Raw genomic sequence first — 14,574 nt, 5'->3', positions numbered from 1 at the left:
ATTGCGGCCAGAGTCAAGAGTCATCATGCTGCTATAACATATTGTTGGAACCAGGACCTTGCTATCATACAGAATGAGCAGTCAGCCTACAGCACATTCAGTAATTCTGTTCATTGCCTACCTCCTCACAACACCTTCTTATATAATAAAGTGTCTCTAAATCCAAGTATACAAACATTATTTTGGTTAAACAGCATTCTGCAATCTTAAACTGCACTTCGTCAAGCTCGGGTTGAAATGTGTAATAACGGATGTGTTCCACTCTTAGTCATTTGTTATTTGTGTACCTACCACAGAGAGTGAAATATTTGAAATAAAGTATTTTACTTGCATTTGTACAGATTCTTTGAACGAAACTTTATTTATTACAACATAGCTACAAAATGATTACACTTATTTATGTTTCTCAATAGCATTTGGTGGGGAGAAATGGAAAACAAATGTATTATTGACCTCTCTTCTGTGCCCAGGGTGAGTCACTTACTTTATATTTATAGAAACTTTATCCAGTTATAACAATTTTTTGATATAAAATGAATATAACATTTTAACATAATGTAAGAGTCAGCATGGATTTACAAAAGGGAAATCATGCTTGACAAAGCTATTGGAATTTTTTTGAGGATGTAATAAGAATAGTTGTTAATAGGGAGCCAATGGATGTGGCTAACTTGGACTTTTTGAATGTTTTTCATAAGGTTCCACATAAGACATTCACATGTAAGAGCATCTGGGGTTAAGAGTATTGTACTGGCAGACAGGAAACAAAAAGTAGGAATAAACAGCTATTATTGCCTAGTTGGGTATCAAGGTTTAAGTGCTAGGACTCCAACTGTTTGAAATACATATTAATGATTTAGATGAGGGAACTAAATGAAATATCTCTAAGTTTGCAGATGATACAAAGCTTGGTGGGAGAGTGATCAGTGAAGAGGATTCAGAGATGAACCTGTTTGTTTCCTCTCCACCTATCCTCTCCTCTATCCCTCTTCTATCCGCCTCCCACTCTCTCCCTATTTATTTCAAAACCCCCTTCCCCTCCCCCTTTTCTGATGAAGGGTCTAGGCCCGAAACGTCAGCCTCTCTGCTCCTATGATGCTGCTTGGCCTGCTGTGTTCATCCAGCCCTGCACCTTGTTGTCTAGGATTCAGAGATGCTTCAGTGTGATTTGGACAAGTTGAGTCAGTGGCCGGATGTATGACAGATGAACTAAGTGGTAAATGTGAAGCTGTCCACTTTGGGAGCAAAAACAGGAAGGCAAATTATTATCTGAGTGGTGACAAATTGGGAATGGGGTGAGATGAAATGAGAGCTGAGTGTTCCTGTATATCGGTTGCTGAAAAAAAGCATACAGGGATGCAGCAGGCAGTAAAGAAAGCAAATGATATGTTGGCCTTCATAGCAAGAATGTTCAAGTACAGGAACAGGAATACTTCGCTGTAATTCTGTTTGCTTTGGTGAGATCACGCATGTAGTATCATGTGCAGTTTTGGCCTCCTTTAGCTGAGGAAGGATGTTCTGACTATGAGACAGTGCAACAAAGTTTTACCAGACTGTTTACTGGGAAGTAAGACTGAGTATGAAGAGAGACTGCTCCAGTTAGGACTGTACTCACTGGCGTTAAGAAGAATGAAGGTAGATCCCATAGAAGCCTATGAAATTCTAACAGGGTAACTGCAGGAAGGATGTTCCCAATGACCAGAGAGTTCAGAATCAGGGTGACAGATTATGGATACGAGATTGACCATTTAGTACTAAAATAAGGAGAAATTTCTTCACCGACAGACCAGTGAGCCTGTGGAATTATCCTGCTACAGAAAGCAGTTGAGTCCAAAACATTGAATGTTTTCAAGAAGGAGGTAGATATTGTTCTTGGGGCTAAAAAGATCAAAAGTTATGGGGAGCAACTGGGAACAGGGTGCTAATATTGATGATCAGCCATGTTCATATTGAATGGTGGAGCAAGCTTGAAGGGTCAAATGGTCTACTCCGGCTCCTATTTCCTATAATTCTATAAGGATATACCCCAAGGTGCTGCAGCTTAGGCTATCCAGTATTTAGAATGTTTCAATATTTGGTCTTGATAGTTTTGGGTCCCAGGTCCAAACAGGTATTGGTAGAAAAAAAGTGCTCGGTGGGGGAAACATTTTGATGAGAATATTGCAAAAGTGGGAAGACACAAGTGCAAGAATAAGAAACCTGCACTAGGAAAAGTTTGAATGGCAAATAATATGGACTGAAAGACAGTATGAAGTCTGAAGAAAACTTTAGTATTTGCTGTAAGCATTATCTTTTAATTAACAAGTCAGAGACCTTTCATGAGTGTGGACTAGTCACTGTGTCATCTGCAAATTATTGAGTGCATCTGGAGAAGAAAGACCAAGAATCAGTGTTCTAATCCATACAAGAATCATCTCAACATACACCGTGAATGGTCAACTAAGCTGCTTTCCCACTTTTTCCTCTGTCCTTATGTTTAAACAGCATTATTGTTTGTATGTGTGTATTCAAGGGCAAGTTTATAAAGGGGCTAAAGTTCTAATTAGTGGAGTTATATGCTGACTACATTCTCTATTGTGATAAGTAGTAGTTCTTATTAAATACAGAAACCTAGTTAATGCTTTCTATCAACCTTGGTCTGAAGATCAGGTAAATTGGGGAATTTCGCATACCTCAATAACATCTTCAACATTTGAGATGACTCCAGAAATAATGGGGCTTGATTTCCAATGCACCACCCGAGTGAGGTGTAATACTACAGCTTCTGTATATTCTTACATTTCTAAAAACATTCACTGAAAAGAATATGAATATATTTCCATAATTATCCAACTGATTGATGTATGGAGGCTTTAAATATGTACCGACTCCTGCTTGATTTCACAAATACATACATCTTGTTATCTCCTAATCAGCACTGTATTTGCATTTATTAGAAGACATTTTTTTTGCAGTTGTACCTGCTTAATTTATAGTTGATATACTTCTGTTTATGTTATGTTCTGCGATTGAAATCATTTTCGAAAAATAAGATCTATTTCAGTTTTTTTTTTACTTTTTTAAGCTTTCGGTAAAGATGGAATCAGAATCATACCTGATAAATTTGATTCTTTACTTTGAAAATTGAGAAATATGAGATGAGAACAGACACTGAATTTAATGTAACATTTTCCCATATCTCAGGGTTTGATAGTCTGAAAAACACTTGCATCTTCCCTCAAATATGTAGCATTCCATGAAACCAGTTGTGATCCTGTTTTGATCATTTTGACAGAATTTGAAAATGTTACTGGCCCAAAATTACTTGATCAAGTTTTGTTCTTCTGGCACGGCTGTTGAGGAAAACAGCTTTGACCATAAACCAATATATTTGAGTACTCCATTTTTAAGCTATCTTATTAACTCTGTAGAGAACTGGTAAATTTCTTCTGTAAGGATGTGTTTTCTTCAAAGGGTGCAGTAACAATTACAGTTTATTGGAAATCGCAACGTAACTCAATACTGCAGTCTAGATAGAAGAACCAGTTTGCATGGTCATTCAAACTGATAAGGACAGATTTAACAGCGATGAAGTGAACAAGTGCAGTTATACTGTATAATTCTGTCAGAGCGGGGACATTAGCAGGGTCTACTTGGATACTTCTATCAAAGAATGGGCCGAACGATCACCTTCTGTGCTGTATGATCTTATATTGAACAAGGAGTGTTTGCGGATTTGGATGCCTCAACGTATTTTGATGATAATGTGTCTAGGCAATTCTCTTAGTTTTGGCTTTATTTGCAGCTTTTTGTACCTTACAGTAAAATCTTCTTTTGTTTTAATATTTTTGCAGTTTCACACTTGACACCTGAGCACGTGCATTAACGCTACTGACAGGCTGATTTTAAATTGTATTTTAGGGTTCAGGAGTGGTACTAGTAAACACATTTAAAAATCCAATACATTTGGAGAGGTGTACCAACCTTTGAGTCAGTAGTTTTGGAATTTTAGAGAAGTGTTCTTTTTATTCAGAAGTAGGGAGATGGTTGTGTAATGGTAATGCCACTAGATCAGTAATCCAAAAGTTCAGGCAATATTCTTAGGACATGAATTTAAATCCAATAACTATAACGGGGATATAAAGTTAGCCTCAGTAATGATGAACATGAAATTATCACATTGATTATTGTAAAAGCTGATAGTTCGCTGATATCCTTTAGGGAGGGAAATCTGCTGCCTTTACCTGTTCTGAGGCTACATTTGATTCCAAAACCCACAGCATTTCTGTTGATCCTTAACTGCACTTTGCAATGGCCTAGTAAGCTATTTAGTTCAAGAGCAATTAAGGATGAGTTTCAAATATTAGACCATAGGACATAGGAGCATAAGTAGGCCTCTTTGCCATTAAGTGAGATCATGGCTGACCAGATAATCTTCAATTCCACTTTCCTGCCTTAACCCCATTGCCCTAGATCTCTTTAATGATTAGAAATCTGTCTATCACTACCTTGAATATATTTAACAACTCAGCCTCAATAGTCTTCAGCTGTAAAGAATTTCATAGATTGATTACCATCAAAGAAGGAAGTTCCCTTACTCTTAAAATTATGCCCCTTGGTCCCAGACTTTCCCACAAGGAGAAACAATCTCTCAGCATATACCCTGTCAAGCCTCCTAAGAGTTTTGCATGTTGCAAAAGGTATTTTCTCATTCTTAAAACCACAAAGCGTATAAGCCTAACCTGTTCAACATCTCCTATGAAAAACCCTCCATTCATGGGATCAGTCAAGTGACACTTCCCTGGACTACATGCAAGCCATGCATATCTTTCCTTAGATAAGGGGACAGACTGTTCAGTGTTCGAGGTGTGATCTGACAAATGCCTTGCATCATTTTAGCAGGATTTCCCTATTTATATGCTCTATTCCTTTTTGAAGTAAAGGCCAACATTCCATTTTCTTTTTGTATAACCAGCTAAACGTAATGCTAGCTTTTTATGATTCATGCCTTGGACCCCCAAGCCCCTCTACTGGAGCTGCAGTCTTTCTCCATTTTAATAATAGCCAACTCTTCTATTCTTCCTTCCACAGTACATAAGCTCACATTTTCCCACAGTATACTCAAGTTGTCAACTTTTTAACCACTTACTTAACCTGTCTAGATTCCTCAGTAGACTCCTTGTGTCATCCTTGCTACTTGCTTTCCCACCTATTTTAGTGTCATCTGCAACTTGGCAAAAGCACATTCGCTTTTGTCACAGAGCCATTACTGCCTGTTGTCAATAATTGTGGTTTCTGCGTGGATCCCTGTGGCATTCCACTAGTTACAGGTTGCCACATGAAAATACTCTTCTTATCCCAACTATGTCTTCTTTAGTTAGCCAATCCTCTATCCATGCTAATATACTACCCTTAAAAGCATGAGCTGTTATCTTATTAAGTAGCCTCAAGTGCCATACCTTTATTAAATGCTTTTGGGAAATTCAAATATTTTGCAAGTATGGGTTCTCCTTTATCTACCCTGTTTATTAATTCCTCAAAGAATTGTAATAAATTTGCTAGGCCTGAGTTCCCCTTCACAAAGCCATGCTGATTCTGCTTGATTTATATTGTGTTTTTAAATGTTCTGCATATACATGCACACTGTAGCAAGAAGAAACACCCTCTCCACAACACTATAGTACAAGAAGCCATTCAAATGGGGAAGGAATTAGGAGTGTAGTAGCGGAGGGGAATGATGCTGTTGTCTGTAGCTGTCAGCATGACACCAGGCACGGCTAAGGATATTTCCTGAGATCTAGAGGGAAACTTGGAGCAGCAGGAAAGGGATCCAGTTGTTGACGTCAAACATGAGTCATACAACCTGGAAACAGAACCTTCAGTCCAACTTGTCCACACGGACCGGGCATCCCAGTCCAATCTTTTGCCAGCATTTAGCCTATGTACCTCTAAAGCCTTCCTATATATAAACGCATGTAAATGCCTTTTAAATGCTGTAATTGTACTAGCCTCCATCACTTCCTCTAGCAGCTCGTTCCATACATGCACCACTCTCCGTGTGGGGGGAAAAAAAATTACCCCTCCAGGCCTTTTTAAATCTTTCCCCTCTCACCTCAAACCTCTAATTTTGGTCTCCCCCACCTTGGCACTATTCACCCTGTCTATGCCCCTTGTGATTTTAGAAACCTACATAAGGTCACCCCTCACCCTCTGACACTCCAGGGAAAATAGCACCAGCCTATTCAGCTTCTCCCTATAACTCAAACCCTCCATCCCTGGCAACATCCTTGTAAATCTTTCCTGCACCCTCTCAGGTTTAATAACCTCCTTCCTGTAGAGGGGCAACCATAATGATAGGACTAGAAAGGAGGTTCGTATGTAAGATTTTGAACATTTAGGAGCTAAACTAAAATGCAGAACCCCCAAGGTGATGATGTTGATCTTGAGGGACGCCAGCATCCCCTGAATGCATAAAGGAATCCTCCAAAGTCTATACCTACTAAGTGATTTCCTTGTAAATGTATTTTACGTCTGAAGATTCCTTCAGTATATGTTCACATTATACCTAGATGACATGACTGTACCTTTCTTTTGTACCCAGGGTTGTTTTTGCTGATATCTTTATCATGAATCTGATTCTTTGGGGTGAAGGATCTTCAGCAGCTATACCTTTTGGAACATTGGTTGCTGTCCTAGCTTTGTGGTTCGGCATTTCAGTGCCTCTAACCTTCCTTGGTGCCTATTTTGGCTTCAAGAAACAGGTAAGTTCCTTTGTTGATATCAGGTTTTTCACTTAATAGAGGTGAACTAATTAATGTCATTAAATCAAAATTCACTTAACCATTCTTGAATAAGTTTATTTTTTAATCCCTTTAATCAGTAATCTGTGATAATTACTCCAATGAATAATTTCTGAAACTGTAGACAGTGGCTTTCCACAGTTACATGTAACATGTTACATCCACCACTGCCATGTACTTCGGTTCACTGAAAACTTTCAGGATGTTGCAGTACAAGATTGATTAAGTCCCAGGCAGTGTGTCCTGTGTCATGCCATTGTCATGTTAACTGTTCATTTTATTACCTTTCTTAATTCAGTAGTTGAGACTCCATTTCAGATCTGCTTATTTGTACAGTAGTTATTAGTCACATTATTCAATGTTCCTCTTAACAGACAATAGAGCATCCTGTTCGCGTCAATCAAATTCCACGCCAGATCCCTGACCAGTCATTCTACACAAAGTCTATACCTGGAATCATTATGGGTGGCATATTGCCATTTGGATGTATTTTCATTCAGCTTTTCTTCATTCTCAACAGTATATGGTAAGTCCTTTTGTGGGAAGAAAATCAGCAACACTGTTCTATTCACAGGTTTATTTTTGTAGTACATGCACTTTCAAAATACTAAGCAGGTTTGGAATCCTATATGTAAAATGAGCAATTAAGATTTTTTTTTACTTCATGGTATTTCATAGAACAATTTTTTTTATATACTACACTGGCTTAATTATTTCTGTTGCATACTTAATGGAAATTTACTTGTTGATAGAGTTGCATCATTCATATCTCTAGCTAATCTCACTATCATTACAGGTCTCACCAAATGTATTACATGTTTGGTTTCCTATTTCTGGTGTTCATTATTCTCATCTTCACGTGTTCTGAAGCAACTGTTCTTCTCTGTTATTTCCACCTTTGTGCTGAGGTACGTTCTTTAGAGAGTAATTTATTGTAGCTACTTAAAAAGGTTTTACAAAATTTATTTTACTTTGATTTGTCCTTTTTATGATGAAGTATTTCATGCGATTTGTCATTTCTTTGAACTGGTGTAAAATACGCCTCTACAAGTTAATTCTACATATGGTCTAACTGCTGTGCATCGTAAGGATGGATTTTTTGTCAGTCTAGACAATGTCACAGTTCAAACCAAGCAAGAAATCAATTTTTAAAAAGAACTCCTTCTGTTTATTCCACACTCCTATCTGAGTCCAGTTTTACACATGTAACATTCAGTGCGTGTGCACAGACACCTCTTTGGAAGTGAAATCTTGATGTGAGATTTGTTTAAAGCAAATTGCACTGGATAAACCCTTTCTATAATTGTATTAACAAGCATGTTAGATTAGGGGGCACTTTGCTCAGTTGACTGGGCAGCTGTCTTGCAACTGCTTTAATTCCTGCACTGGCTGAGGTTATCATGAGGGACTCTCCTCCTCAACCCCCTCTCCCTGTCCTGAGGCATGATGTTCTTCACATTAACCACCATCAGTCGACTCTCTAATGAGAGAGCAACTCTGTGGTCTGGTAGGCAACTTTACATTTTACCTTTTAATGTTCGATTGAGTAAACCTCAAGTAAACAGCTACATGAATTTGAGAGCAAGGCTAATTGTATGCTGGATAGTTCAGAAAACAGTGAGTTCCAGCTGTCAGTGTGGCTTTTTTTATTGTATTAATGGAATGAACTTTCTCCATTCGGAGTGCACTGGATGTCATTGCAACCATACAAAATGAGATTGTTTGTTTATTTTAACACCGAGGTTTTTTCTTGTAATTCTGGTTGTGTTCCAAAACACCTGTGCTACAATTAAACTACTTAGAAAATGGCTAACGCTTGTTCATAAAAGACTTTCTTAGAAGGTAGGACGAATTAATTGTAAATTTCTGGAAGTAGTCAAGTGGCAAAGGTCATGACCAATGACATTGAGAAACTTTTGATTTGTTTTTAAATGTAGGTTACATTTTAATTGCTAAGTACAAATGACATACAAAACAATGCTCTGCTTTAGTTTTATTTAAGCTTGTGTAAAAATTGAGATAATTGTAAAAAAATGAGAAGATAATGTGTTGGAGGGAGATTGAAGCTTCTCCAACTACCTTTACCAGCATCTTGCTAAATACTGTACCTGGAAATACTGTAATTGTTCAGTTCATGAATCATAAAAGGTTCACTCCAGATGCGCTGGAGTAGGATGTTCTCCTGATAGGGTGAGAGGAAGCTTATGTGTACTATAAGCACCAATATGGGCCCAAAGGGTCTATCCCTGCTATATGTTTTGTATGTAAAAAATGTAAAGGAAAAACTTCAAGTCAAAATAGCTTGCTGAATGTTGTGATGCACGGCTGGCAGTGATAAATTTATATCTTGGACTGATGATCATTCACTGGTGCACTACTTGAAAGGAAGCAGGTTCCTAACAAGTGAATTCTTCATCTGTGTTTCACACTCTGACTGCTGCCTGGGAGATGTTGTTAATCTCCATTTGTTTGGTGGTTTTGCTGACCAATCAAGAAGTAAATTTGATACCACTACTGCAAGCAGTGAATGAAGCATGTGATCCTACTGCACACTCCTATTTATGTTTAAGAGAAAGTTGTACTTATCATTTCAGAATTACCACTGGCAATGGCGATCATTTCTCACTAGTGGATTTACAGCAGTGTATTTCTTAATCTACGCAGTCCATTATTTCTATTCCAAACTCCAGATAACTGGAACTGCCAGTATCATTTTGTATTTTGGATACACAATGATAATGACGTTGATCTTCTTCTTACTCACAGGTAATCTTTAAAAATAATTTCATAGGGACTGGTATTTGCATTTATTGAATGCCATAGTCTTTTATTTGTGCTTACTCTTTGTTTCTTGGAAACATCGTCTTCATTCCTGAGATAAACACTGAATATCACATGCAAAATTTGAATATAAGAATAATATGCTTCTGAGCGTATTATATTGTTACAGTTATCCAAAGCTCTGAGGAATTTTGTTTGATTGGGTCATTTTTGTCCATTTTACCATTGATAAATGTTGTGGAACTTAAATTAATATGTAAGAAAAGAAAAAAAGAGATTTTCACTTCTATCATATCTTTCACAACCTCATGTTGCCCCAAAGTGCTTTACACAATGTTCCAAAAATACTTGTTTGGTAGCTACGTGAAAATGATCAGATAACTGTCTTAATGATGTTGGATGAGAAATAGATAATGCCCAAGAAGTCAGTGCTGCTTTTTAAAATCGTGACATGAGATTTTTTACTTCCACTTAAGAGAACAGATGAGGTCTTGGATTAACATCTTGTCTGAAATATACTACTTTCAATGGTGCAGCATTCTCTCTGTGTATTTCTCTGGAAAGCATCAGTCCGGAATATGTGCTCAAGTCTGAAGTGATGTTGAAACAAAAACCTGTGATGGGGTGGTGAGCATGTAACCAACATCCTAGCTCTGTTTCATTTAATTCCATCTCCAGAAAGGTTTTTCACACACCCAGCTCTGATGCAATGTGTTTGTCTGAGTAGAACATAATTGAGAAGTAATTACAATGCTTTAATATGAGAAAAATGCAACAATGTTAACAGCCTCAATTGGATTTTGAAGTAGAAATGACTTAGCACACAGTTATCGTTCCTTTGAATATCCTTGATGATCCTTTTGAATAAAATATTTAGTCGATTTCCCTCTGTAATGGAACTCCTGCTTTACTTTGTTCAAGAGTTCTGTAGTTGTCTTTGTACAAGGCTGCCTACACATTACCTGTTGAGAACTATATTTTGTTATGTCAAAGCAAGACAATATCAGCCATGGGTCAGTTGATCACATTCTTCTTGGCTGAGTTTGAAGATTGAGCACAAATTCCAGGCTCAAACTAGAGTGTGATACTGAGGGGGTGTTGCACAGTCAGAAATCCTGTCTTTTGGACAAGAAGTTAAATTGGGCCTTGATGTTCTCGTACAGGTGAATGTAACACGTGGTTTTGATAAAGAGTATAGGGAAAGTATCTCTGATGGCCTGCCTAATATTTATCCAATCGACCAACATGAAAACCAATTAATCTGTCATCATGTTGATGTTTTATGAACTTACTATGTGCAAATTGGCAACTGCATTTTCTATATTACAAAAATGCAAGGACAGAAATGACATTTGTGAATGCAGCCAGAAAATTCATTCCCTATTTTACTTGTAGCTCAGATTACAAGACATCTCTTGATCTCATGTTATTGCTGAAATGTGTTTGATCATCCAGTAGATGAGGGAAACATTTTCCATTCAGAAGTGAACACATTGCTTAGGGCCTTAGGGTTATGGAACTCTACAAGATAAATCTGTAATTCCATTCCTGTGGTTGACAGTGCACGAATCTGTGTCACAAATACTCTACGTATGTTTATGCAGCTAAGAGGAAAAGACAGATGAGAAAAATGTTCAGCGCTGTAGTTTCTGGTGGTATCCTGCTGTTAAGTCAGAGATTTACTTGCTGTAGGCACTGGCTTTCCTGTTGCATTCCAGGTCATTGGTCAGCCTCGGCAGGCAGAATGCCAGTAGCTGCAATATAGATCTGTCTGATTCACAGCTGGGTTGGTAGCAGGTATCATAGACATTGAGCTGGTAAACATCACTGCTGTTGAGGACCATGAAAAATGATATCACAGGGTTTTTCAGACTTAAAAAGTCACTTATGTGAAGTGCCTTTAGTGGATCTGAATATTGCTGATTTTGGTTTTACAAGCTCCACATTTTCTTTCAGGAACTATTGGGTACATCGCATGTTTTTGGTTTGTGACCAAGATTTACAGTGTTGTCAAGGTGGATTGAAAGAACTATCTTTCTGGAAAGTGTACGTCTTTTTGACAGAACTTTTGTTTACCGAGTTGATTTGATGTCTTGCACATGGAAGAGTCTGGTTAAATCAGAAGAGCTATTGTACAAAATACTGGCACCAAGTTTATATTTTTTAATTAAAACTTGTTGGGATATAAATCATTTTGAAATGAATGCACACTTGTTCAGTTTGAAGGAAAATCTGTCCTGTTTGCTTTTTTACATTGGGATTTGTTTAAAATTTCCATTATATTTTATAATTATATTTGCATAGTAGCATCAAAGGCATGTGCGACACAATAATGTTTCTGTAAATTGTGGTATACACTGTCTACTGAAATAAAGATCTTCAAAAGACCTATACATTTAAGATAACAAAAAATCAGTGCAATAAGCCAAAAAGACTTGGTTTCTAATTAAAATGCATTTGGTTACTTGTTGCTTTCTCCATTTTTCTACTCTTATTGTTTATTAAGAAACAATACAGTTGTTATGCAAGCAATTAAGGAGTTTCTGTCACTTCTCTTCCTTTTTGCCTTCTTTTCATGAGGTGTTGACATATTTTTACTGCCTCCTATTATGACAGCAGAGGGGGAAACTTCAGGTGAATGGGTTATTATTCATAAACTAACATTCCAATTTAGAGGCACTTGTTTGCAGGAAATGATATAATTCATTGCTATGATGAAGCTGGCAATGATTTGTTTAAGAGTCGGCGACATTGCCATGAGAATGGTTAATCTGTCACACTAGAACAGAATGAAAAATATATGTAAATCCAGTTTAGCCTAAAATAGATTATTAAAAAGCTTACATCCACAGAATTTCCTGACTGGCTTTGCCAGCTGCAGCACTTATTTTCTATCTCATCAATTCTCAAAAAAGATTGTTATTCCTGTTTTATTTTGCCCATGATGAGTTAGTTGCCTCGCCTGATGAAAATTTGTCTCTTGATATTTTCCTATTATAGTTTTTAGTGTCATTTGCTTAATTCTCTCTTCTCTTGGCAAAAACTTCAGTCTTGCTGCGTCACCTTGCAATGCAGAAAGAAGCTTTAAAAACTTTTTTTGAAAAACGCAGACATATAAATTGGATCGTAAAGTGTAGGGGGAGTAGCACACTGGAGAAGACAGGAGGCTGGTGAATGCTGGAGAAGACGAGAAGGAAAGAGGAGGAAAATAGAAAAATGACCGTTTTCCATGCTTGTTTTCTTTGTATTCTACAAACTACACTCGTGAACGAAAAGGAAATACTTTACATTAATTAGAGGTTTACCTTTGGTAATAGGCCTATTTTATTGATTCTTGTTGATTTTATGATGATCATTTGAACACTTTTTATTTACTTAGGAACAATTTTTAATATAAGTTATGTTTTCTGTAACTAGAAACACTGCCAAACTTAAATATTTATTATAATTGTGAAGGAATGTATTGGGCTGCTTTTCTTTATTGGGATGATTGGTCATTGTTGAATACTGTATTTTTTTTATTCCATTGGGATGACATTTTGCTGTGTGCCTCTGAATCATTCAATTTGCAAGTCAACAATATGTTTTTCAATAAATCTTGTGTAAAAATAAAAGTTTTTCATGCACTATTGATTTTAGGGGTAAAAGAAAAACTTGCATTCATGTAGCAATTTTCACAATGAATAGGAATCTCAGTGCATTTTACATCCATGCAATACTTTCTTGAATTATAGGTATTTGTAATTTGGGATAATTTCCTGCCTGTCCATCGAAATAGTTCTGTAGGATATTTTATCTGCTCAAGCAAGCAGGCAGGACCTTGATTTAACTTCTCACCTGAAATATGGTACTCTGATGTTGCAGTGCTCCCTCAGTTCTGCACTGGAGTACAATCCTTGGTTTTTGTGTCAAATCTTGGAGTGGAACTTGAACCCAAAACCTCATGATCCAGAGAGTTGAGCCATAACAGGCACCTTACAAATTGCTATTTTTTTAAAACTGTAGGCCCAAGAATTAATTGTCATGGAAATAGGATGCTGAAAAAGTAGCAATACTATCACATGCTAATTAAAGCTTTTAAAATAATGATCCACAAAATCACACCAGTCTTGAGAATTTTACATGATGATAGTGTTTGCAATAAAACAATGGTAGTTACAAATGTATTGGAACAAACCAGAATGGAGATTGAACTGAATGTTTCACATCAGAACAAATATAGACGAATTTGTTTACTTAGGACACCTAATAAGAGATGGTAAATGTGGTAAAGAAGTTAGAAAGATAACCAGAAGTAATTCAGTGAAGTTGAGGGGTGGATTAAGGAGTGGGAATTGGATAAATGTTTGAAGAGGTGAAAGTGCAAGGAAGTGGGACTACAGAAAGTCCACACTTTGGTTGTGTTCCTCCTTTTAAGTGAATCATGGATTCCCATAAAAATCAATGATGTAACTGCATGTGGTGTCTAATGGGCATTTATCGCTTCCAAAAAGTAATGTACAGGTTGAAGTACTGCACTGCTACTTGAAGTGACTTGTAAATTAAAATAACTCTTCAATGTTTTTATTATATTTAATGATTTATGTGCTTAAGGACCTTTTATCAACAAAAAAAAACTTTAAACCAAATTGAAATGGTGTGCATTTCCAAATGTCTACATTCAAAAAATCCAATAATCTACAAAATAAATTAAGTATAGAAATACAATATAAATGTATGTTCTGCAAATAATTGTTAAAATTCAAGTGTAATTTTAATTCACCATGCTCCATCTAGTGTCAGAAGCTGGTCAGTGCACATGCAACTTTTGCCACACGACTCTGGTACAAGTTCTCAACATGAACTATGACAGAACTAGACACGAGACTTTAAAAATAAGAACAGAGAATGTGAACATGTGGATGGGATTGTGAAGAGGGTCCGAGGGTAAGGGCAAGGAGAAATCGGGACTGAATGCAGGAGCAAATGTATGAGGAGATGTGAGGGGCGAGTCACACGAAGTCAAGCAAACAAC

General features: G+C 37.0%; 1 protein-coding gene across 1 annotated transcript; it reads left to right on the top strand.

Moving 5' to 3' along the window:
- Positions 1–419: 419 nt before the first annotated feature.
- LOC109924579 (transmembrane 9 superfamily member 2-like) lies at positions 420–13,174 on the top strand. Its single transcript, XM_048598362.1, has 6 exons — positions 420–471; positions 6,581–6,740; positions 7,154–7,305; positions 7,576–7,687; positions 9,374–9,545; positions 11,517–13,174. The coding sequence occupies exons 2-6, from the start codon at positions 6,606–6,608 to the stop codon at positions 11,582–11,584; spliced, it is 639 nt and encodes a 212-aa protein (XP_048454319.1). The 5' UTR covers positions 420–471; positions 6,581–6,605; the 3' UTR covers positions 11,585–13,174.
- Positions 13,175–14,574: the final 1,400 nt, after the last annotated feature.

Source organism: Rhincodon typus, chromosome 6 (assembly GCF_021869965.1).
Source record: "Rhincodon typus isolate 14 chromosome 6, sRhiTyp1.1, whole genome shotgun sequence".
In the NCBI taxonomy this organism is placed as follows: domain Eukaryota; kingdom Metazoa; phylum Chordata; class Chondrichthyes; order Orectolobiformes; family Rhincodontidae; genus Rhincodon; species Rhincodon typus.
The sequence above is the reverse complement of the archived record's forward strand: the minus strand, read 5'-3'. Positions and strand labels throughout refer to the sequence as shown.